General features: G+C 41.9%; 2 protein-coding genes and 1 long non-coding RNA gene across 3 annotated transcripts; all 3 read left to right on the top strand.

Moving 5' to 3' along the window:
• The first annotated feature begins 63 nt into the window (after nucleotides 1-63).
• LOC113568973 (stabilin-2-like) lies at nucleotides 64-3,755 on the top strand. Its single transcript, XM_035528540.1, has 10 exons — nucleotides 64-321; nucleotides 504-582; nucleotides 1,358-1,491; nucleotides 1,586-1,751; nucleotides 2,044-2,150; nucleotides 2,446-2,565; nucleotides 2,657-2,806; nucleotides 2,968-3,216; nucleotides 3,377-3,484; nucleotides 3,595-3,755. The coding sequence occupies exons 1-10, from the start codon at nucleotides 64-66 to the stop codon at nucleotides 3,652-3,654; spliced, it is 1,431 nt and encodes a 476-aa protein (XP_035384433.1). The 3' UTR covers nucleotides 3,655-3,755.
• Nucleotides 3,756-7,084: 3,329 nt separating this feature from the next.
• Nucleotides 7,085-24,506, top strand: LOC118241735 (antigen WC1.1-like; the record flags this gene model as incomplete). Its single annotated transcript, XM_035528538.1, has 14 exons — nucleotides 7,085-7,133; nucleotides 7,819-8,127; nucleotides 8,263-8,577; nucleotides 8,680-9,015; nucleotides 9,262-9,588; nucleotides 14,517-14,822; nucleotides 14,945-15,016; nucleotides 15,588-15,902; nucleotides 16,264-16,416; nucleotides 16,543-16,641; nucleotides 17,918-17,980; nucleotides 23,365-23,427; nucleotides 24,013-24,090; nucleotides 24,415-24,506. Coding segments are annotated over 14 exons (2,577 nt in total), but the record flags the coding sequence as incomplete, so codon positions are not given.
• A 68-nt stretch (nucleotides 24,507-24,574) lies between these two features.
• On the top strand, nucleotides 24,575-24,991 carry LOC118241665. The gene is made up of 3 exons (XR_004776290.1): nucleotides 24,575-24,628; nucleotides 24,748-24,801; nucleotides 24,929-24,991. It is a non-coding gene; the product is annotated as an uncharacterized LOC118241665 (long non-coding RNA).
• Nucleotides 24,992-25,675: the final 684 nt, after the last annotated feature.

Genomic DNA, 25,675 nt, shown 5'->3' with positions numbered 1-25,675 from the left:
TGTACACCTTTTCTGTAATCCTGTTCTACATGTAGTCCATTTCATGGTCACAGGAGTAGTAGGATGTGCAAAGCAGTCCAGGTGTCTGGTTTCTTCTTCCAGCTTCTCCTGGGGGATCCCCAGGCTTCCCCAGGCCAGCTTGGAGACGTAGTCCCTCCAGAATGTCCTCGGTCTACCCATAGTCCTCCTCCCTGTTGGCCATGTCTGGTATACCTACGGCAGGAGGTGACCACATGGCATCCTTATCAGATGCCTGAACCACTTCAACTGGCTGCTCTTAACAGCGGCTCTGCTTTACGCTCCTCCAAAGTTCATGAGCAGGTTATGGTTGGGAAATAGTAAATTGAGAACTTGAATTTATAGCTCAGCTCCGTCTTCACAGCTACAGTCTGCCACAGTGACCACATTACAGAAATTGCTGAACTTATCCTATGGTTGATATCACAATTCCTCTTGCCATCACTTGTGACCTCAGTTACTTAAACTCCTCCACTTGGGGTCAGGTTCTTGCCCAGAGGGAGTGTGCCACTCTTTCCCAGGAGATCACCATGTCCTTCAACTTGCCTCCTTTTCTGCTTAATGGTGTCCCTCACTGTTAAAGTCCACAACCGGGTTTTTGGGTTGACGCTATACCAGGCACTGAAAAAGATTTAGCCACAATGAACCTGCTTCCACAATGGAGATTTTGAACAGGGTCCACCCATACTCAGTGTCCCCAATTACTCCAGAAAGTACAAGAAGCTCTCTTCAAATCATTTGGGAAGGTGTTTCCAAGCAGACCCTCACTATATGTTTGGGGCTACCAGGTCTGACCGAGAATGTTCCCTGCCATCTGATCCAACTCAGCACCAGATTGTGATCTATTGACAGCTGCGCACCTCTCTCCACATGAGTGTTCAAAACATGGCCTCAGGTCAGATGACACAACCACAAAGTTAATCACTGACCTTTGGCCCAAGGTGCTCTGATAATATGTACACTTATGAGCAGCCTTGTGTTCAGACTTTGTCTTTGTTGTACACCAATCATGGATAGTACAGAAGTCAAATAACATCCCACCTCTTGCTTCAGATTGGGCAGAACATTCCTCCCAGTCACTCCTCTCCAGGTTTCCCAGTCATTGTCCACCATATTTGTTTTGTAATAAAATACTGTCTGTATTACTGTTTGTTCAGAATATCAACTTTCTTTGGTTTGTATTAGGGAAACCCTGCAAGAATGAAAGTTCTCACATTGTTTCTCTATTTGAGTGAAATATAAGTAACTGTTTCGATAATTGTTTATTTCTTGGCCATCAGGGTGAAATTGTATGGTTGAGGCTAAATGTGTAATCTACACTTTATCTGCTTTACCTCAGATAAGACCGTTGGGGTCTTCCACTACCGTTCTCCACTGGGAGTGTACAAACTCAAATACACACAGGCGCAGGAGGCCTGCAAGCAGGAGGGAGGCACTATTGCTACATACACACAACTGTCCTACGCTCAGCAGGTGGGTGTAGATGCAAGTAGGCACACTGAGCATCTGAGCAAGAGATAGAGATGGCTGTGCAGTATGTTTGATGTCCTATCTGTGGGCCACGCAGGCTGGGTACAGTCTGTGTTCTGCTGGATGGCTCGAGCAGGAGCGCGTGGCCTATCCCATGAGCTATTCCCACCTCAAATGTGGCTTTGGTCACGTGGGCATCGTGGACTACGGCAAACAAACTGACCTGAGCAGGACCTGGGACACATTCTGCTACCGGCCAAAGGGTAAGACCATGCAGCTTATGACGGTGTATGACAAACATAAAACATGTTAAACATGTTAAACCCCATAGTTCAACTATGACTCCAAACTCAAACCATAACCTCAGCCTCAAACCATAATCCCAATATTTAACTATAACACCAACCTTAAACCTTAATTCCAACTTCATGCCAAACTATACTGAGCCTCAAGTTTGCATTTAATACAACAATCCATGCTGTTAAATATAGATGGTGTGTGTGTGTGTGTGTGTGTGTGCGCATGTTTATTTATTTGTTAATATTCTTTTACCAGATGTGAAATGTGAGTGTAAGATGGGCTACATTGGTGATGGATACACTTGCACTGGAAACCTGCTACAGGTTCTCTCCTCCAAGCCCAACTTTTCCAACTTTCTGTCAGTGAGTATAACAGCTTACAAGCTGCATGAAAAACATGTTCTGCACTTTCCAAACAGAATCCCTGGAGTATTAAAGAAAACACTCCTGAGTAAACTGCATTACAGCCAGTTTGTTGTTACCAGAACATATTACTTCTGGTTTTATCAGAGTAGTTCTTAAGGACTAGCATTCTATGCTGTGTACATTGATGAACTGATATCAGATGCACTCATATCAGACTCTTGCCACCAGATTTGGCTCTGATGTTCCCCAGTAACTGACACTGACTGATCTCATAAATGGTTCCCATCCCCAGCAAATCTTGAATTGCTCCAGAACTTCAGCATCAGGTCAAGAGTTTGTGAGGCGTCTCAGCAACATAACCACCCAGTCCACCCTGTTTGTGCCTGATAATGACGGTCTCTATGAGAACGAGGTAGTTTGGTCCTCTCCATACCACACAGATGTCTGCATTCTTCATGAGTCAAGATTAAAGGTGTTTCACACTCCCCCTCTCTCTGGAATAGACACTGTCCTACAGGGATTTAGAGCACCACCTGATGGATGGGAGAGCTCTGGTGCTGCAAGCTCTCATTAACGTCAGCCATGTTCGAACACATCTGGGACATACACTCAGTGTGAAAGGGGTTCCTAGCCTGCAGAGCCCCCAGACACTGGTAAACATTTACCTCATTTAAGCTGCATTATAGCTAGTGGATGTTCTAAATAATTACATTTACTTCAAGTCTAAATCAGGCATGCACAATGTCTCCTGAAAACTGTTTTAGTGGATGCAAATAATTACCAACAAAGTTTAACAGATCCTTTCTGCCTCCAGGCTTCCTCTGGATATGTCAATGACCGTTACATTATCGAATCTGACATTTTTGCATCCAATGGGATCATCCATGTGCTGCATGGACCACCGAAAGCTCCACCTCCTCCGGCCCCTTCCCTCCACCCCGCCCACAAGGCAGGGATGGGCATCGGTGTTCTGTTACTCGTCATCCTTATCGTGGCTGGAGCATTTGTGGCCTACCATTTCTACACCCAGCAATCCAAGCCTTTCCAGTTCCACTACTTCAAGGTTAGTGTGGACACGGTGCGTCACAAGATAGCAACATGTTTTTAATATGCAAACAGAAAAATTAATCCAAACATGTGAAGAAAGATTTAATAAAAGGAAAATGAATTAGACTGTTATAGTGTGTATATGCAGCATGCAAGTATGTGTGTTTGGCTTTCAGGAAGATGAGAATGAAGACAGCAGCCCTTCTGGATCAGCCCCGTACATCTCCAACCCCACGTATGAGTCCACACCTGCCCCCACTGACCCCCACCTCCCAGCAGATGAGGTAAGTAAAAGAATTACAGTTACAGATTACAGTTATGCATAATTACAGTTACAGACTGAAACAGAACAAAACTTTGTGCTGCCTGGTTCTAACACTGGACTGTGTTACAGAAGGATGACGAGCAGCAGATGGTTGCCAGTGGCTCTTATGATCTTCTGCAGGATAGCTGAAGAGTTGTGGGATCTCACTCAGACACTCTCCGTACAGCTCAGAGCCTGAACTGCTGTAGAGCAGCAGGACACTCAAGTGCTGCAGTACCTTAGCAGACCATAAGAGGGCAGAAGAAAAAAAGAACAAAGCTTGAACGGCAGTTTCATAAAGTTGAACTGCAATGAACTGGACATTGACGACCCAGTAAAATGGGAAGCACTTTTGTGATTATGTGTGTAAAACTGTTTACGTCTCTGTGTGGTTGAATGTTTACATGTTTGTTGGCCTTGATTATTCCTTTGGTATAACAAGTTTATGTTCATGTTACCACTACATGCACAAATAAACAAACAAAAGCATTTGTATCAGTTGTGATTCATAAACTCTAAGGTATATTTCACTGAACATAAATTTCTAATCAGCTGGATAACTTGAGACAAAAGTCGAGGCTATAATGTCCCCCTAGCCCTTCTGCCACTGTCTTCTCATATGTGTAGCCTGGTCCAGAATCCAACACTGCACACAGTCTGTGATTTGGGAACAAGCCAGAATGGTGCAAGTTTCAGATACTCTGGACTGGGTTATAAATACAAGTCTTATCTGATAGAAAAAAGTGTGTATTTAGTCTTTGATGCATTTTGAAAGAGCTGTATTCAAAATCCTTTTAGAATACAATAATACTCTCTGTGCCATTATTACTTGTTCTCTTTCTCTTTGGTTTACTTTAAAAAACTGACCAGTATAGAAGAATAGAACACTTTTTATGTGTTTTTAGTGAGGGCGAATTTTTCTCTCTTTTTTCTGTCAGTAGAATAAAATATCTGTTTCACCGCCGTGATTATAAAATTCATTATCCTCTTCTGCCATCTTGTGGATGAAATATGCATTACAGTTATACGGCAAAATGATTTTGTCACATCTTATCATTGTCTATATAAAGGTTTTTAAAACTTTTAAATTGAATTGTAATAAAACATATATTCTAAAGTCTTTATTAAATTATCTACTGTTTTTCTATTTTGCAGTCATAATTTCATCATTATATGCTTCCTTTCAAATAACTGAAAACCAAGTGTCATCTTTCTCACTTTAGGCTATTAAAATATAAGTCTTTGGATGTTTATTCTATTTAATTTAGTTTATTTTGAGTGATAAACTAGTGCTTTGAGTGATAAACCAGTGTCTTTCTAAATCTGTATCCTTACCCAAACTAGTTGTGTGTTTGTCTGTCAGATACAGTATTAATCAGTGTTTAGATCAGCTGTGTGCAGGTGGCATTAAAGCTGAATCTACACTGAGTGCTTCCTCTCTCTGAAATCAGTCTCCTGTATGCTGGTGACTTTCTCACCACACTCTCCTCAGTCAGACGCCTCTATAGACGGGAGGTGGAGTTCTGTTCATCCACGCTGACGTTCTTTTGATATATATGGAGTAAGTCAAACATGCATCCTCTGATTTGTCATTGTAGAATGTTTGATGATTTCCCCTTCTCTGTCTAATAAGGTAACAGTGAGTGTGATTGGCAGCTGTGAGGAGCTCTCTCTCTCTCTTTCTTTCTCTCTCTCTCTCTCTCTCTCTCTCTCTCTCTCTCTCTCTCTCTCTATAGGGGGCTGAGGGGACACAGTTCCTTCAGTCTCTCTGGGGTGGTGGAGGTGAAGCTTGTGTTTCCTGCTGAGTTGAACAGAGTGTGTGCAGGGCAGAGGGAGATGGACAGCTGTCTGACTTTAATTCTTCTGATGTCCACAGTCTCACTCACTACTGCTGGTAAGTACACACTCAATTATACAAACATGCTCAGATCAGTAGGAACTAGTCAGTTAGTGCTCCCCAAGGTAAAGACTAATCATGGAGATACAGTGTTTAGCTCTTAAAAGGAGCCAGTAGACACAGAGTATTAGACGAGCCCTGATACTAGATACTTTTAAGTCTGTACAAAACCCCTTTAATTTTAAGATTTCAAGTCAGATTAGTACACAGCACTTTTGAATTTAATTTAAAATGTTTAAATTAATTTTCATAATTAAAATGCACTTTTATATTTTTCATTCTTAATTGATTCTGTATTTATTTGATTTTGTCTCAGCTCTATACATGTTGAATTTGAAATCTTTTAGCATTTTAATTTTTAACATTTCTTTCAGTAGTTGTTAGATCTTCATTTGAAATTTATGTTTAAATCTATTATTTATAATTGTTTATTATTGCTACTGTTTATAATTTTAATATTTTATGTGAAGCACTTAGAATTGCCACTGTTTATGAAAATTGCTATAGAAATAAAGTTAGATTAACAAATTGCTATATAAGAAACTATAAATGTGACTGAACTCTGTAATGAATCAGAGTTAGTTGAGACAGTAGTGATCACCAGTCTGAACAGGCTGGATAAGCTGTTGTAGAAAGTGGAGTGTGTAGTGGGGTGAAGCCTGGACTCTCCACAGGCTGTGACAGAGAGGAGGAGGAGGAGGAGGAGGAGGAGGAGGAGAAACTGCACTCAGTTCCTGAGCTCCTCCCTCCCTCCCTCCCCCACTGCACAGTACACTGGTAGAGCTCAGGAGCTCCTTCAGTCCCCTTCATCAGGACAGAGAGCAACACTGAACGTCTTCAACCCTCTTTCAGACCTTCACTCCTTCACATTCTCAGTGCTAATGGGAGATGCCACCATTTCTCCCTGGTTTGTGTACACACAGTAATATCTCATCACACAGACATCTGCAGGAGTTTTTATCAGTAGGTCATCTGTGTCTCCTCAAGAGCAGTTCTAAGTGACTCATGTTCCAGTACAGTTCAGTACATGTGAATACTCTGTTCATTATTAGCTGGTCATTACCTGGTATTTCTGAGCTATTGTGTGTTATATGCTTTTTTTTTTTTTACATATGTATTTATTTATTTATGTGTGAATGTGTGTATTCTGTGTTTCTCTGATATACCTCACATTACTCTGGGAATCAGTAAAGTTCAAGTTATCATCTTCTCTTCTTTATCAGAAGTAAAGCAGATGAATTAGAATCAGCTGCCTTTATTGTTCCTTCGTCTAGATGCTGCTCCTGGTATTCCAACCATGATCCTAACACCCTAAATCCTCCTCCTCCTCTCTCTCTCTCTCTCTCTCTCTCTCTCTCTCTCTCTCTCTCTCTCTCTCTCTCTCTCTCTCTCTCTCTCTCTCTCTCTCTCTCTCCTTTAACAGACAGTGTGAGGCTGGTGAATGGTGGTAGTCGCTGTGCTGGCAGAGTGGAGGTTCTTCATGAAGGACAGTGGGGAACAGTGTGTAGTTATTGGTGGGATATTACAGATGCTGCAGTGGTGTGTAGAGAGCTGAACTGTGGGGAGGCTGAAGCTGCAGTACATAATGCTCACTTTGGACCAGGATCAGGACCAATACTGAAGGGGTTTTCAGACTGTGAGGGATCAGAGTCTACACTGAATGAATGTTTCATTCGTCGTAATAATGCCTACTGTGAGTCTCATGCTGGAGATGCTGGAGTCATCTGTTCAGGTAAGCTGCAGCTGATCTTAATATTCACTCACCCATCACACCAGGTGGTACACATGCACTTGTATGTCTTTTAAAATTTTTGACTATTAAATATTAAACTCAGTAAATTGGTGTGTCCACTTATTGTTAGGAAAAATCCTAACTCTGAGGTATATAGATATTATAATATATAAAGTATTTAAATATTCTTTTGAATTTTGCTGTTTAGATATTTACAAATCTAATCTAAATGAATTTCCAACACAGCAACTTTATTGTTTACATTGTTTTGATGAAGGCACGAAACAATTCTAATTCAGATCTGTAAATTTAATCATATCTGTAAAATGTAAAATTTAAAACAATTTTTAATGACCTGTACCAGGTCTCTGGGAGAGTAGATTTACCCTATAGGAATATCGAGACATTATCTCTCAAATACTCATGTTTTGATGATGTATTTCAGTCTATGTGTGTTCACTTATACAAAGGCTCCTCACCGGTGCTTTGAGATAGTAAAGGTGTTTCAGGACTTTAAGAGGTGTTTAAAGACTTTGACCAGCAAGTTACAGATGTTGTTTGTTGAGAGCTTCATTCATTATGAATTTTTTACTAATTCTGTCATTAGCAGAAATAATTTAGAAGGTGTATCATTGTTTTGTTCTGTGTTTAGTGTAGTTATTATTAAAACAATATCAATGCACAGGTCAGAACACCAGACTTACCGACGGTCCTCACCTGTGCTCTGGGAGAGTGGAGGTACTTCATAACGGGACCTGGACCACAGTGTGTGATGCTGACTTTGACCAGGAAAATGCAGAAGTTGTGTGTAGACAGCTGGGCTGTGGGCGTCCTGTGGAGGTGCTGAGAGCAGCTGCTTTTGGCAGAGGGGAGGGCCAGGTGTGGACAGAGGAGCTTCAGTGTCGAGGCAACGAATCTGAGATTTACTCCTGTCCAAGAACATCTTCACCCAAACACTGTTCCCATGACAGTGATGTGGGACTAATATGTTCAGGTTATATATCAATATTTATATTTCTCTTGTGATTTACATACCCTTAATATGGCCTGCTGTCCATTTGCATACGTGTATAATGACATTAAATATGAATGCAGTGTTGTTGCCATAAGATGTCAGTTATGTGTTCAGGTTACACAGCGGCACGTCTGGTGAACGGCTGGGACTCCTGTTCTGGTCGAGTGGAGCTCCAGTACCTCAGTGACTGGGGCTCAGTTTGTGGTGATAGCTGGGATATGAGAGCTGCCAGTGTCCTCTGTGGGCAGCTGAAGTGTGGGAGTGCTGTGGCTGTGTTGGTGGCAGACTGGTTTGGGGAGGGGAGTGGCCACATCTGGGCTGATGTGTTTGTTTGTCATGGGAACGAGACACACCTGTCAGAATGTCCCATCTCATCATGGAGTCGAACAGCATGCTCTCATAAACAGGATGTTGGAGTCATCTGCAATGGTGAGCTCTTCCACTCATGTTCACCACATTAGTGAAATTAGTGATGTTTTACATGCTAAAATAATCTTATTAATTTACATGCTTAATTATATTCCCTTTCAGGTTCCTCTCAGGCCTTTCATGAGGGGCGAGTGCGCTTGTCTGGAGGGAGGGAGTGTGAGGGGCAGGTTGAGGTTTACTTCATCCAGGACTGGTGGAGAGTTCTCCTGGACTCCTGGAGTGTGTCTGAGGCCTCAGTGATCTGCAGACAGCTGGGTTGTGGTTCTGTGTTGAACTTCTCCAGCTCCTCTCCATCCAGTCCTGATCAACACATCCACATGTGTGTGATGGGTTTCAATTGTTCTGGGAGTGAAGCTCATCTGGGGAACTGCAGCAGTGCAAACCTCCTCAACCTTTCCTGCAGCTCCAGGGAGCAGCTGTCAATCACCTGCTCTGGTATGTATTAAATTAACCTAAAATGTGTCCCTATTTTGTGATGATTTATGACATTTATCTCTTAGTATCAAAAATAACAATCTGGAGTCATTATTTTGGTAAAACATTATTTAGGTAAAACAATTAACAAAACTACAAAGGTTAAACTTTCTTAACTATCTTGGACATTCAATTGTGCGATTGTGTATGTATACATGGTGTGCTGTATTTGCGTGCGTGTGTGTGTGTGTGTGTGTGTGTGTGTGTGTGTGTTTAACTCAGCCCACAGCTCTATCAGACTGGTTGGTTCTGGGGGAGACTGTGCAGGAAGGCTGGAGGTTTTCCTCAACCGCTCTTGGGGGACAGTGTGTGATGACTCATGGGATATTGAGGATGCCCAGGTGGTGTGCAGGCAGCTGCAGTGTGGAGTGGCCCTCAGTGCCCACGTACCAGCCTGGTTTGGTCGTGGAACTGGGCCCATATGGCTGAATGAGGTGCAGTGTGAAGGGAACGAGACGTCCATGTGGAACTGCAGGTATCAACTCTGTGGACAAGATGAGTGTGGACATAAAGAGGATGTAGGAGTGGTGTGTTCAGGTAAAGTGTGCTGACTGCTGCTGTTCTCAATCAGCCTGATGTGGCTGATTGTCTTTTAAAGTTCTGAATATAGTGATCACTAAAAAATAGGCTTGTCACAATCATTAATTTTTTTATCTTCATTAATTTTTGTATAAAATATGACAATTATTTAATTGTTTTTGTTCCAGTAAAATACGTCTAATAACACTGTAACAATGAACATAAGAAGAAGAAAAACATGGTATATTGGTACATACAAATACACTTACATTTGTAAATGGCTTTACAGTATGATACTATATTCAAGTTTCAAGTTTGGTTTATTTGTCACATACATACGGTACAACTCGCAGTGAAATGGTTTGTGAGTGCTCTGTCCAAACTGAGGAAAGAAACAGGGGTGCATAAGGAAATATATATATACACAAAAAATATATACCAATGTACATACAATTTATGTATATATACACAATGTACAATGTATATATGGATATATGTGTATGTACACAATATACAATTCCAGCTTACAAATTTACAGATTTACAGTCACATGGTCCCCACAATTTATCAGTTGCCCTGATTCAGGGCCCGAATGACCTGTGGGAAGAAGCTCCTCTTCAGTCTCTCTGTATTGGTCTTCAGGGAGCGAAAGCGCTTCCCTGACCTCAACAGAGAGAAGATGGGTGGCATCCTTCACAGTCCTCCTGGCCTTGGTCTGGCACCGCTTGTAATAGATGGTCTGCAGGTCAGGAAGTTCCGTATGAGTGATGCGCTCTGCTGAACGCACCACCCTCTGGAGTGCTTTTCTGTCCTGCCTGGTGCTGTTCCCAAACCAGACTGTGATGTTCCTCATGAGGATGCTCTCAATAGTGCAGGTGTAGAAGTTCCGCAGTACCTTGGAGGGCAGTCTGAAGTCTCTGAGGCGGTAAAGACGCTGACGAGCCTTCTTAGCCAGGGAGTTGGTATGGCGGGACTAGGACAGGTCCTGCGAGATGTGAACTCCAAGGTACCTGAAACTGTCTATTCTCTCCACTGTGGTTCCATTGATTCTCAAAGGTTGGTAGTGCCACTCCTGCTTCTTGCTGCAGTCCACAATCAGCTGCTTTGTCTTGCTGACGTTTAGGAGGAGATTATTTCCCTGGCACCAGTTTTCCAGGTGTTTAATCTCCTCCAGGTAGGCCCTCTCATTGTTCTCCAAGATCAGGCCCATATCGATGGTATCGTCAGCGAACTTGACAGTGATGGTGGAGCTGGAAGTGGCTGTGCAGTCGTAGGTGTACAGTGAGTAGAGCAGGGGGCTTAGGACACAACCCTGAGGAGCTCCAGTGCTGAGGGTGAGGGTGGATGAGGTGCAGTTGCCTACCCATACTGATTGTGGTCTGTCTGTTAGGAAGTTGGAGGTCCAGTCGCACAGGGATGTATGCAGTCCTAGATCCTCCAACTTAGTAGTGAGTAGGGGGGGGGATGATAGTGTTAAATGCTGAACTGTAGTCGACAAACAGCATTTTAACATAATTACCCCTCCCTTTGTCCAGGTGGGTCAGTGTGGTGTGGAGCAGATGTGCAATTGCATCATCAGTGGAGCGGTTGTGGCAGTATGCAAACCGCAGTGGGTCCATGGAGGCTGGCGTTGAAGAGGTCATGAAGTCTCTGACTAGCTTTTCAAAGCACTTCATCACGACTGATGTGAGGGCAATAAGGCGGTAGTCATTGAGGCCAGAGGGTCGAGGTTTCTTTGGGACAGGGGCGATTGAAGCTGGTTGGGACGGTACCGAGCCTCAGGGAAAGATTGAAGATGTCGGTGAATACCGGGGCTAGCTGGTCTGCACAGGCTTTGAGGACTCTCCCGCAGATACCGTCTGGTCCTACCGCCTTCCTGGTATTCACTCTTTTAAACACTCTCCGTGATGATGAGAGGGCGCTGTTCTATGGTGGGCTCTGCGTATGCGCCGTTGGCTGCGCCAATAGTACCATTAGCGTTGTTAGCATTAGCGATGCTAGATGTAGCATCGAAGCGAGTGAAGAATGTGTTTAGCTCGTTCGCCAGAGACTCATCCGCACTCATCAGTCCGGAGGGTGGGCTCCTGTAGTCCATGATCGTCCGTAGTCCCTGCCACAGGGATCTAGAGCCACTCTGCTGGAACTGCGTCTCTAGTTTCCTCCCGTAGCGCCGCTTCGCCTCCCTCACGGCCCTGTGTACTCCGTATGCCGCAGACTTGTACTCGTGCATGTTCTTGCTGATGATACCCGCGTTGTAGGCAGCAGTGCGAGATTTCATGGTTTTGTCCACCCAGGGCTTCTGGTTGGGAAACTTCTTGATGGTGGCTTTTGGAATCGTATCGTCCACCAATTTCCCAATAAACCCTACTACTACCTCCGTAAACTTGCTGACATCGTTAGTGCTGTGTCGGAACATGTCCCAGTATATTGAAATTGTATAAATATTACATTGTGTTATTGTGTTGTGTTACTACATAGCTATGGTTATAAGTGGCTAGCCTTAAAATGTATACATTACCATGATGTTCTACATGGCTAACTTGCATTTACTTGACACTGGCTCTGAGTGAAAGCTTTAGCTGCTCAAGTGTTTGGAACTATGCTGGCTCATTATGGGAAATGTAGTACCTGTAGTTAATTTGTGTGGCGTTAATGCTTTGGTTGTGTAGCTAGATCTGCTCAGCAATCCGGGCAGAAAGCATTAAGGCTTTTTGACTTTTTACCCATATGATTATACTGGGTCATGGGAACATTTTACTGAGTCACTTGCTACATCATTTCTAGTGATACCCCTGTTAAATATCAATTTTGAGGGAACAGTAGTTGTTATCGAATGAGTAATTGCTAAGGGAAAATGCAGCAACTGGGTACTCTCTGAGTGTTTTTTCTGTCTGTTTGGACACTCGAGGCATTATTCCTGTTTGAACTTTTGGATATCGGTAGATGATGTCAACTTTATGCACCTAATACTGGATTTTATTCCAGTGAAGCTATCCCACTGTTATGAACACCTGGAACCACACTCCCCCCCCCCCCCCCTCACTGATATATTTGGTTTGTTTGCCAGAGTACTAATTACACACCTGATAACTATTCTCCTCATTACTCCCCCTATTTAAGCTCCCCTCCCTCACACTCTCTTTGTGAAGTATTGCCATTCCCATGTTGCATACCGAGCCTTCCATATACGTGTTTGTCTTCCTGGTTTCCGTATCCTGCCTGTGTTTCAGACCTCGTCTCCTCCATGACCCCTGGTTGTCTGTTGATTCTGCCCCACGTTTTTGACCTCAGATCCACCTGACTACGAGTACCCACCTGACTCCTCTAACCTGCCCCGTTTCTTCAATAAAACCTCTAGCAACTGGATCCTCTCTCTCGTGTGTGTGTGCATTCATAACACCCACAGTGGTGGAGGAGGAGGCTGAGGAGGGATCGGAAGTAAAGGAGGGACAAAAGAGGAGACCTACATGCTAAGCTACATGCTAAACCACACAGACCAGCTTTAAGAATGTCAATTTCCCAACCAGAGGCAATAATATACTGGACCAAATCTACACTAACATCACGGGGGTTTACAAAGCTGCAGCATCCGCGCAGCTCAGCATGTCTGAACACATTGTGCTAGAATGGACCCCTACCTACAAACCTCTCATCTGTAGAGGCATTACAATTATTACAGAGTACAAATGCAGCTAGATCCTGACCAGCAGATGATTGAGCACTACCTGACTCCCTGAACAAGCATTAAATGATCATTTCTGGCTATTTTCAACCTCTCACTTATCTGCCTGTAGGGGGGAATTGTTCCACAGATGATGCCATAGTGCTCCACACAGCCCTGTCTCACCTAGAATCTCCTAACATATGGTGGTGAGAATAGGGGACTATGCATCATCTCTGCTCCTCCTAAATACAGGTGCACTGTAGGAATGTGTACTTAGCCTGATCCTCTTCTTCCTTTTCATACGACTGCACCCCCATCCCTGCTTCCAACACTATTGTGAAGTTCACAGATGACACCACAGTAATAGGTCTCATAAAGAATAATGAGACTCACCACAGAGAGGAGATCCATTACATAGCCAGATGTTCCTCAAGCAACAATCTAGTACTGAACACTACCAAGACCAAAGAGTTCATTGTGTGTTACAGAACAACCAGAAGAACAGGGCATGCTCCATTATTCATAGAATGGAGTGTGTGGACAACATAAAAGTACCTGGGACTCCACATTACGGCCAGCCTTACATTGGCATTGAACACATCCCACTTGGTGACGAAGGTCCAGTAAAAGCGCTTTCTCCTGAGGAGGCTCAAGCAGGCTGGACTCTCCTCCAAACGTCTATAGAAGCACCATTTGAAAGTTTTCTCTGTCTCTATGACTGTATGGTATGCCAGCTGTACAGCACAAGACAGGAAGGACTTGGCCCAGGTGGTGACAATAGCAGGATGCCCACTTTCCGACCTGAACTCAGGATCGTGGAATTGCGGGATACCCGCTCCCCGACCTGAACTCAGCGTATGCTGGCCACCTCCAGAAGATGGCCTGCGGCACCAAGACCACAGACTATTTGTTACCTGCCTTTTGGATGGAGATTTCCATCAATAAAAACTCAGACCAGTAGAAAAAGGAACAGCTTTATACCCAAAGCTGTGAACTCCATCACTTCATCTGTACAGACCCACCCGTCTAGACACTGTGACACACTTCTCTCGGACCCTTGCACATGCACCTAAGTTGCACATTACTGTACTTTTTATTTACACTTGCAACTTACTGCTGTCTGCTGCTATAATTGATTATGTTTTTGTTTATTTGTGCTGTCGCGTATCTTTTAACGTGGTTCATGTTGAGAGTACAGTGCAGGATTTCATTGTACTATATGCAATGACAACAGTGTTCATTCATTCATTTAATAGTTTTCATCTTTCTCTCACCTCACCAGAATTCAAAGATATGAGACTCAGTGAGGGTTGTAAAGGGAATCTGGAAGTGTTCTACAATGGAACCTGGGGGAATGTGTGTGTGAATGGGATGAGTGAAGAAACAGCAAGTTTGGTCTGTCGAGAGCTGAACTGTGGAAGAACAGGCAGTGAGTCCCAATCCAGAGCAAGAGTGGAATCATCTCCTAACTGGCTGGATCAGGTGAAATGTAGGAAACATGACTCCACTCTGTGGCACTGCCCATCTGAACCCTGGGGGCAGAACAGTTGTGAAAATCACAATGAGGTGGCTCACATTACCTGTTCAGGTAAGCAGATTCTCTCTCCAGTTTGTACTGGTTTTATGTACTTTTATATGGTGACGACCATATAACAGCTGTATAGATTTGTTGCTCTTGGAAGTCCAATCTCTATTTTGTTCTACACACAGGAGAGAGAAATGATAGTGTGCAGCAAAGTCATGTGAAATGCTCCTCCTCTTCCTCCCAGAGCCAGTGCTCCAGTAAGGACTCTCACACAAAGAAGGTCCACATTTGACTCAGGAGAGCATTATTCAAGTTCAAGTTCAAGTTTGGTTTATTCGTCACATACATAGTCATACACAGTATAACTCGCAGTGAAATGGTGGAGAGTGCTCTGTCTAAACTGAGGAAAAGAAAACAGGGGTGCATAGAAAAAAATATATATATGCAAGATAAATATATATATTCTATGTATGTACAAAATATATTAACAATGTATGTACAATATATGTATATCATGATTATATACACAATGTACAATGTATATGGTTGGGTATATATGTACATATTGGGTTGGGTATATATGGTTGGGTATATATTATTCACAAATGCTACAAGTGTCAATCCTCTCCTCATCATGATCAGTAATAGACTCTGAATCAGACATGTTCAAATGACAGTACAAATCCATCATTATAGCTAAAGTTGTCAGTGCAGCTTTGGCTCCTAATGTTTTATGTTTGTGTGTGTGTGTGTGTGTGTGTGTGTGTGTGTGTGTGTGTGTGTGTGTGTGTGTGTTTGTGTGTGTGTGTGTGTGTATGTGTGAGGTAGATCACCTGCCTCTCAGGCTGAGGGGAGCAGAGAGAAGTTGCTCTGGGAGGCTGGAGGTTTATCATAACGCTGCGTGGGGCTCCATCTGTGATGATCAGTGGGACATCAGGGATGCTGAGGTGGTCTGCAGACAGCTGGGCTGTGGGAAGGCACTGAGGGCTGATGGCAGTGCTGCCTTTGGTGCTGGTGAAGGGGTGATCTGGCTGAATAGAGTGAAGTGCAGAGGGGATGAGATTCACCTGTGGGACTGCAGTTATTCTCTGAAGAACCACACTGACTGCTCCCACAAAGAGGATGCTGGAGTCACCTGTGCAGGTCAGAGGATTTTGCTTGATTCTGGGGTTTCAAGTTCCATGCAAAAATATTTTCTCCGCCTGATAATAATCTGCAAAAAGGTTATTTTCATTGTCATTTTGGCTAATGAGAGTTAAATCAATTAGTGCTTAATTTCTGTCCAAATTCCTGGAGAACGTGAACATGTATTTTGAATGTCTGGTTGTTCTGCTTTTATATTGACAGACCCTTATATGTCTCCTCCTACTATACCCAGAACAATCACAAGCACCTCCACCATTACAGGTTCACTCTTTGTCTCTTAGTCATTTTCATAAGTGACTGTGGAAACATTATTCCTTGTTCTTCAGAGTTGTTGTTTTTTTGTATTTTTTCTTTCCAGATGTTCAGAAGACATCCAGTCCTCTACAAACTGAATCAGCAGCTGTTCTGTGCACCACCCCTACAGTGGTTCTGCTGGTACTGGGAGTGCTGCTCTTCCTGGCCTTAGTGCTTCTCTCTGGGCTGGTTTACCAGAACAGAGTGCTCAGGAGAGGTGGGACACATTCACACATCATCTACAGTCCAGTTTCTGGACATTCTCTGAACATCATTAGTCCTTGAGTCTGTCTGTCTTCTGTTACACTGAAGTGACACCATGTTTCTGTCTGTCTCCATCCAGTGATCTCTAAGAGGAGGCGTAAGACTCTGCCTGAGGCAGTCTATGAGGAGATCAACCGCAGATACATCAATAAAAGAACCCATGTCTCCACTCGAAGGGGTGGGTGATGTTTGTGAAGTCTGCAAACTGAGATTTACTGAATTATATTTATATTATAATTGAGAGGTTTCTTCCAAATAATTAAATAACCAATCACATCTGAATGCATGCCCAGTGATCAAAACAATATTTAATTACCAAAATTATTTGTAATTTATTATGCAGCGCAAATAATAAGACAATTATATAATTATATATGAAATGCTCCACAAGTCTGTGTGTGTGTGTGTGTGTGTGTGTGTGTATGTGTGTATTTGTGTGTGTGTATGTGTGTGTGTGTGTGTCTTCATCACCATGCACCGACCTCATTAACCAGTTATGTCACACCTGTCTGTCATTATCTTTCTTGATAGTGTGCGTATTTAAGGTCCTGTTTTAAGTATGTCTTTTGTTGGCATTTGACATCTTGTTACATTTGTGTCCTGTTATCACAGTTTTCACATCCTGCCTCTGCCTCGCGACGTTACCTATAAAATAATGAGAGAGAGAGAGAGAGAGAGAGAGAGATAAAGAGAACATTGTGTGTGTGTGTGTGTGTGTGTGTGTGTGTGTGCGTGTGTGCGCGTGCGTGCGTGCGTGCGTGCATGTGAGCTTAGTTGTGTTTGAGAAATAGTGGGACTAAAATGGTAATAAAAGCATTTGGACAAATGAGAGAGAGATTGTGTGTTTGTTATTCCAGATGCTTTGGAATTTTCTGAGCTGCACAAATAGTAATAAAATAATGTAAAATAATAGGAGCCAGTGGGTGAAAAGAGCGTTGAATGTGAATTAGAGTAAATGTGTCTTTGGCTGCATGTGAGGAGTGTGGTAATTCTGCTGATAATCATCTATTAAGCAGGGGAAGCTCAACTATATTATTCCTGTACACCTTTAGTTTAGGTACAGGATGAGAAAACCACAGAGCAGCAGGTGTGTGTGTAGAGAGAGAGAGAGAGAGAGAGAGAGAGAGAGAGAGAGAGAGAGAGAGAGAGTGAGAGAGAGTGAGAGTGTGTGAGAGAGAGAGAGAGAGAGAGAGAGAGAGAGCAGAGGGAGGGAGAGAGTGTGTAAGTGAGAGAAACTGTGTGTGTGTGTGTGTGTGTGTGTGTGTGTGTGTGTGTGTGTGTGTGTGTGTGTGTGTGTCTTCTGGTGTGGGGTCTTAGGCTGCCCTCTACTGGCTGCAGTGTTATTATTTCCATCTTCTTGTATCCAACCCAGTTGATTATGACCACATGAGACAGTTTGTGCTTGATTTGGTGTTCTGTACCTGTCACTTGACTGTTCTGCTCTCCTCTAACAGGAAGTGTCCTTTCTGAATCCCAGCATTCAGGATATGAGGATGTGGATCAGGAGTTTGTCTCAGGTAACAGGGCCACTGCATGTGTGTGTCAAATTGGATCTCATTTAGAAACATTACACTGATGGATAAGAAATAAAATCATTTATTATTAAAACTCACTTAGCTGAACCTTAGTTATAATATTCTGTCATGAATGATTACAGAAAATGTAAAATTTTACATAGCACATGTACATGCTAATGTAATGCTAATGTGCTGGTATTTTCCTCTATATCTCCTCTATAACAGAGGAGATGACAGAGAACTATGATGATGTTATTACCACTGGACTAAACCCAAACATTACAGCAAGTAAGATTTTAATACAAGGCCATTTATGTCAAATGGAAGCACTGAATCAGCACATTAGGTTGTGTAATGTAACACATATTTTATTGATATCAGTATCATATGTCTTGTCCTGTTGGTATAGTGGCTACACCAGAAGACTGTAATGATGCTGGAACAAAATGTTACAGAAAGTAAATATTTTTTTTAAATGTAGAAACTGTAATGCTGTAAATATATGGGTTTCATTATATTTTAACATCATAACTGATCTTTGCCTGTTGGTGTAGTGGACACACCAGAGAACAGTGATGACATCATCACTGCTGGACAGGACGTAGGAGGTGTAAATGGTGAGTGGCTTCCCTTGTTGTGTCCTCCACTACATTCCACCTGTATGGTGGAGTCAGTGTGTCAAATCAAGAACACAGGCAGCACAGTGAAAACATGGTCACATTAGTGATGACATGACATGGAAATGTAATAATAATGATGCATGACAGAGGGCTCCTATTTATATATCAACTACAATCTCCCTTCACTTATATAACAAGTGCACCAATATTTATACAAGTGGAGACGATTGAGACAGTACTGGAGTTCAGTGCCATCTACATCTGTCTAATAGTGTCCTACAAATGCTGCGTCTGTCTAAGTGTGAGCTACAAATGATGTGTCTGGTACCTTGAATCATGCAGATGCTTAAAAATAAAACAGAGCTGGTTGTCATAAATGACAATAGACTACATTTTATTCTTAAGATATTTCATTCGAGGCACAGTATTTGTACATCTTCATATATTATATTTCTTGGGAATCATCAATTTAAATTAATGCTGACATCACTGTAGCATGTCATGCATTTTCTGAGCACAGTGGTGGTGATTAGATAAACACAGACAATTTCTCTTTTAATCCATAAATAAATAAATAGATTAATCAATTCATTCATTCATTCATTAACATTTTGCAAGCAGTTTTAATATGTGTAAATAAAAAAATTAAAATTTATTTAAAAAACATTCAGTGTTCTCTTTTTACAGACTATGAGGACATGAAGGAGGAGTCTTAGAAAGAGATGATTCATGTGACGGAGAGACCACACCAAGTGCCTTTCCTCAGAAAATTACATTTGAACTTCAAACTCAAAAAATAATTTGTAACATTTTATCACAATATGTAACATTTATAAAGTTTATTTCAGCTTTCAACTGTGTTTTTTCACACCTAGGGGTAAAAATACCTTCTAAAGTTACTTTTGCAGCCAAGTGTCACCAATTATTTTCACATTTTTAAAAATGATAGTACAATCAAAGCTGACATGCCTTATCTCATGCATCTCACTTGTAATTCTATTGAAATAAACATGTTGTCACGCTCCCTAGTCCGAACTCCGACTCCCAGCATTCACCTGTTGCCACCTCTCCTGTCACTATTTCTATTTCCACCAAACATCAAATACTCATCTGCTCTGCGTCCCTGGATTACTGATTATTCTCAGATGTTTCTCATTAGTTCTGTCTATTTACACCTGTCCATTTCCCTGTCTTCTTTGCGAAGTATTATCATGCCGTGTATGTGTTTACCGAGCGTTTCTCTCTCTCTCTCTCTCTCTCTCTCTCTGCGGTATTACGACTTGTTCTGTTTTTAGATTATCGTCTCAGTCTTGTCCCGAGGTGGTTTGTTTTCACATCTGCGAACCACATCTAGTTCGAGACACATGTTATGTTATACAAGATTTCACATTTACTCGTTCTGAAAACATTTTGTATGTGCCATTAGAGGTCTAAACTTACATTTTCTGTAATTCTCAAGATTCTTAGCAAGCTAGTAAATAGCAAATAGCCGAAATAAAAGTAATGCTTGTCGTAAAACGTTCCCTACTTATCTTGGTCTGTGCTATTTAGCAGTCACCTCATAAGAATACACCTGCAATAACACATTTAAAGTTTTGAAAAATTATATATAAAAATAGAAAATTTCTATTTTATTGTCTATTTTATTGTCATTATTGTCATTTCAGCTATATACACGTACACAGCAAAAACGAGACAATGTTCCTCCAAGACCATGGTGCAACACAAAACAACAGTGCAACAGACAACACGCTACACAAGTGCAAACAATCCAATGCAGTGTAAAAATGTCAAACAATAAATAAACAATAAAATACAGGACCAATACAAAAATACAAAAGTAATAGAGAGTGCAATTATTTAGTCCAGTACACAGTACTGAGATTATGTAAAGTGAGTTGTGCATAGGAGTCAGTGACATGCTATACTGAACATAGCAGTCACCGGTAGCAGTGAGAACAGTTCAGAGTACAGTGCTGGTTTAGTACAGTACTCTAGCAGCAAGTAGGATAATGTGCAAGGCTGCAACAGGAGTGCATATTTTTTGTGTGAAGTTCAACTTCAGCACTAGTCCGATGCAAAACAATGTGTGAGTGTGTGTATGGATATGTATGTATGTATGTATGTATGTGTGTGACTGTGTATAAGCATGTGTGTATGTGTGTGTGTATAAAAGTGCCTATTTTTGGAATCTGAATTGGAATTGGAGTTAGCCAGAGTTCAGGAGTCTAATGGCTTCTGGGAAGAAGATGTTGCACAGTCTGGAGGTGAGGGACCGGATGCTGCGGTACCTTCTTCTAGATGGCAAAAGGGTGAACAGTTCATGTGAGGGGTGTGTGGGGTCTTTCACAATGTTGGTGGCTTTTCGGATACAGCGTGTTGTGTAGATGTCTGTGATGGAGGGAAAAGAGACCCCAGTGATCTTCTCAGCTGTTCTCACTATTCTCTGGAGGGTCTTGCGGTCAAAGGCGGTGCAGTCCTAAAACCAGGTATTGATGCAGCTGCTTAGGATGCTCTCTATAGTACCTCTATAGAAGGTAGTGAGGATGGGTGATGGGAGATGGGCTTTCCTCAGCTTCCAAAGGAAGTAAAGACATTGCTGGGCTCTCTTGCTGGGCTCTCTTTGGTGTTCAGGGCCCAGGTGAGGTTCTCTGCTAAGTGAACACCAAGGAACTTGATGTTCTTGATGATCTCGACTGAGGAGCTGTTGATGGCAATCGGGGAGTGATCTCGCCTTGTTCTCTTGAAGTCAACAACCATTTCTTTTGTCTTGTCAACATTTAGATACAGGTTGTTGACCGTACACCAGCTCACCAGATCTCGCACCTCCTCTCTGTATGTTGACTCGTCATCCTTGTTGATGAGACCCACCACAGTCATGTCATCAGTGAACTTGATGATATGATTCGAACTGTGCATTGCTGCACAGTCATGAGTCAGCAGTGTGAACAGCAGAGGGCTGAGTACGCTGCCCTGGGGAGCACCAGTACTCAATGTGGTGGTGTTGGAAGTGTTGCTCCCAATCCAGACTGACTGAGGTCTACCAGTCAAGAAATCCAGGATCCAGTTGCAGAGGGAAGTGTTCAAGCCCTGTCAACTTTCCAATCGGATGCTGAGGAACAAAGATGTTGAATGCTGATCTGAGAACCTATGAACAGCATTCTTACATAGGTGCCCTTATTATCCAGATGTGTGAGTGTGGTGGAGATGGCATCATCTGTAGAGCGGTTAGAGCGGTATGCGAAGTGCAGGGGGTCCAGAGAAGGGGGAAGCTGGGTCTTGATGTGTCTCATGACGAGTCTCTTGAAGCACTTCATGATGATGGATGTGAGTGCGACGGGACGGTAGCCATTGAGACACGACACCGTGGGCTTCTTAGGCACGGGGATGATGGTGGTAGTCTTGAAGCACGCTGGGACAATGGTGCAGCTCAGAGAGATATTGAAAATGTCTGTCAGGACATCTGCAAGCTGGTCAGCACATTCTCTGAGCACACGACCCGGGATGTTGTCTGGTCCAGCAGCTTTCCGTGGGTTAACTCCACGCAGAGTATGCCTCACATCAGCCGCAGTCAGGCACAGCACCTGGCCATTTTGTAGAGGGATGGACTTTTCCACTGCAACGTTGTTCTGTGCTTCAAACCGTGCATAGAAATCATTCAGTGCATCTTGGAGGGTGGCATCACTGTCACAGGAAGGTGATGTTTTTCTGTAGTTAGTAATGGCCTAAATGCTCTCCCACATGCGCCGTGTGTCACCAATGTCTTTGAAGTGTCCATGGATCCTCTGTGCGTGTGCACGCTTTGCTTCCTTGATTGCACGTGATAGTTTGGCTCTCACTTTTCTGAGAGCCTCTCTGTCACCTGCTCTGAAGTCTGAGTCATGGGTCCTCAGTAGCATGCGCCCCTCAGCAGTCATCCATGGCTTCTGGTTGGGGTGTGTGATGATGGTCTTGGAGACAGTAACATCATCAATGCACTTGCTGATGTAGCCAGTCACTGATGCTGTATACTCCTCCAGGTTAACAGTGTTACCGTCAGTAGCAGCCTCCTTGAATGTGATCCAAGTCATCTGCTCAAAACAGTTCTGAAGAGTAGAGATGGCTCCTGCTGGCCAGGTTCTCACCTGCTTCAGAAGTGGTTTCAACTGTCAATTTACCTGAGCACAAATCATAATCTCATGTTAACATGCCTGTCTGTTATAGCTACCTACAGTGTAGCCTAATGTATGCAACCAGTTAAAATATTTCATGGTTGATGGGTAGTTTCATTGTACATGATTTCATCTTTTAGCGCTGAGAAACAGTAAGTAATGTGCCGTGAGCGAGGAATTTACCCCTTCAAGACGTTCAGTGCTATTTACTAAAAAAAAGTATTTTCATTTTATAATATTTTAAGTAGCAGCTTATAATTTAATTCTATACACTCTGTACATCTCTGTACACCCTGGAAAGCAGTGTCCCCAAATTTCTATTTTGTGTGTGTGTGTAATGCATGCATAGTTGTGTGTGAGGGACAGGAGGAGAAAAGGAGAGAATGGAGGAGAGAATAAGTATGTGTGTGTGTGTGTGTGTGTGTGTATGCACATTTGCACACTTGTCACTGTATGTATCTGCTGGTGTGTGGTGTCTTAGATTGCTTTCTACTGGTTGCAGTGTTATTATTTCTATCTTCCTGTAACCAGCCCAGATCATTATGATCACATGAGTCAGATGGTTGATTTGGTGTTCTGTACCTGTCACATGACTGTTCTTCGCCTCTAACAGGAAGTGTCCTTTCTGAAGCCCAGCATTCAGAATATGAGGATGTGGATCAGGAGTTTGTTTTAGGTAACAGGGCCGCCACATGTGTGTCAAATGTATTATTAAAACTCACCTAGCAGAACTTTATTTATAATATTCCATGAATGGTTAGAGAAAATGTAAAATTTTACCTAGCATGAAATATTTATTTGTTCTTTTAGATTTCCACTTTGTCTCATATGAGTCTATCTGGTAGTGCGTGTTCCTCTTTGTTAGATAAATGAGAGCTTCTCTGTCTCAGAGTCTGATTTACTGCACTGTTTAACATTTTATTAATCTGTAGATCAGAAGATGTTTTGCAGAAGTGCTTCCCCCATATTTTAACCAGAGTCACATGCAGTAGTTTACAAAAGACCTATCACAGAATGACTGTTTGTACATCATTCTCATTACAGCAGTTTGTTTTAAGTTGTGTAAAAAACAAAGTCATCATCTTTTTCCAGAAAAGTCTGTGACTGTGGACCAGCCTGAGTATTACGATGATGTCACCACCATCGGTGACCTCATAAGTGAGTTCCTTTATTAACTGATCATGTGATTCTACTTCCTTAAACCAAACTATGAAAAGATGGCTGGACTGTTTTAAAGACAGTCTGCTTTTATTGAACTTAGGTGACATAGAAAGACAGGACATACCAGAGAACTACGATGATGTCATCACTGCTGGACCCAGCCCTGATATTGTAGCAGGTGTGGTTCTGTATTGGGGACTGTCTGTCAGACAGAACAAACATTCTTACTACAAACCCATAACTGTTCATTTGTTTGGTGTGAATACAAGTCTGAATTTGTATGGGGAGCACTTTTATATTCAATCTTCATTAAAAACTGAGATCACAAATAAAATAAAAATTAATAAATAACCAAAGAAATAAATCAATAAAAAAGAAGAGAATCATTAAATAATCTGTAAATGAATGATGCCTGTGCTACTTTTATGGAGCTTTTCTATGTTTTAAGAGCTGCCAGCTCAGTAACATCTGTGTGTCTCGGTACATCTGTGTTTTGGTGTAGAGGACGTATCTGAGAATTATGATGATGTCATTACTGATGAGCAGAACGCTGCTGTTGTGAGAGGTATGACTAGTATTGTTACAAAATTGTAGCCTCATACATAAAAGCAGTTAATAAAATAAATGCTAATGTACTGGTATTTTCCTCTATATCTCCTCTACAGAGAATTATGATGATGTTATTACCACTGGACCAAACCCAAACATTACAGCAAGTAAGATTTTAATACAAGGCCATTTATGTCAAATGCAAGCACTGAATCAGAACAATAGGTTGTAATGTAAAACATATTTTATTGATATCAGTATAATATGTCTTCTCCTGTTGGTATAGTGGCCACACCAGAAGACTGTAATGATGCTGCAACAAACCCAAATTTTACAGAAAGTAAGTTTTTTTTTTTTTTTTTTTAAATGTATAGACTGTAATGCTGTAAATATATATTTATATTATAAAACATTATATATAGTCGTTATATTTTAACATCATAATTGATCTTTGCATGTTGGTGTAGTGGACACACCAGAGAACAGTGATGACATCATCACTGCTGGACAGGACGTAGGAGGTGTAAATGGTGAGTGGCTTCCCTTGTTGTGTCCTCCACTACATTCCACCTGTATGGTGGAGTCGGTGTGTCAAATCAAGAACACAGGCAGCACAGTGAAAACATGGTCACATTAGTGATGACATGAGATGGAAATGTAATCATGTTGATGCATGACAGAGGGCTCCTATTTATATATCAACTACAGTCTCCCTTCACTTATATAACAAATGTACTAATATTTATACAAGTGGAGACGATTGAAACAGTACTGGAGTTCAGTGCCATCTACATCTGTCTAGTCGGGTCCTACAAATGCTGCGTCTGTCTAAGTGTGATCTACAAATGATGTGTCTGGTACCTTGAATCATGCAAAGGCTTAAAACTAAAACAGATCTGAATGTCATAAATGATAATAGGCTACATTTTATTCTTAAGATATTTTATTTAAGGCACAGTATTTGTACATCTTCATATATTATATTTCTTGGAAATCATAGAATTTCTTAGCACTGTAGTGGTGATTAGATAAACACTGAAGCAATTTCTGTTTTACTCACTCATTAACATTTAACAAGCTGATTTAATATGTTTAATACAAAAATAAAATATTTTAAGCTATTTTAAGATTTTAAAAAGAAAGATTTCAATTTACTCTTTTTAGACTATAAGGACATGAAGGAGGAGCCTCAGAAAGAGATGAATCACATGACG

Source organism: Electrophorus electricus, chromosome 7 (assembly GCF_013358815.1).
Source record: "Electrophorus electricus isolate fEleEle1 chromosome 7, fEleEle1.pri, whole genome shotgun sequence".
Taxonomy (NCBI): Eukaryota; Metazoa; Chordata; class Actinopteri; order Gymnotiformes; family Gymnotidae; genus Electrophorus; species Electrophorus electricus.
Note: the sequence above shows the minus strand (reverse complement) of the source record. Positions and strands in the feature narration are given on the sequence as shown.

Excerpts from the sequence above, each read along its gene's own strand:
- LOC113568973 (XM_035528540.1), top strand. The coding sequence starts at position 64 with ATGTGCAAAGCAGTCCAGGTGTCTGGTTTCTTCTTCCAGCTTCTCCTG. Across the intron at positions 2,807-2,967 it reads TGCAGAGCCCCCAGACACTG|GCTTCCTCTGGATATGTCAA; the intron begins GTAAACATTTAC and ends TTCTGCCTCCAG. Across the intron at positions 3,217-3,376 it reads TCCAGTTCCACTACTTCAAG|GAAGATGAGAATGAAGACAG; the intron begins GTTAGTGTGGAC and ends TTTGGCTTTCAG.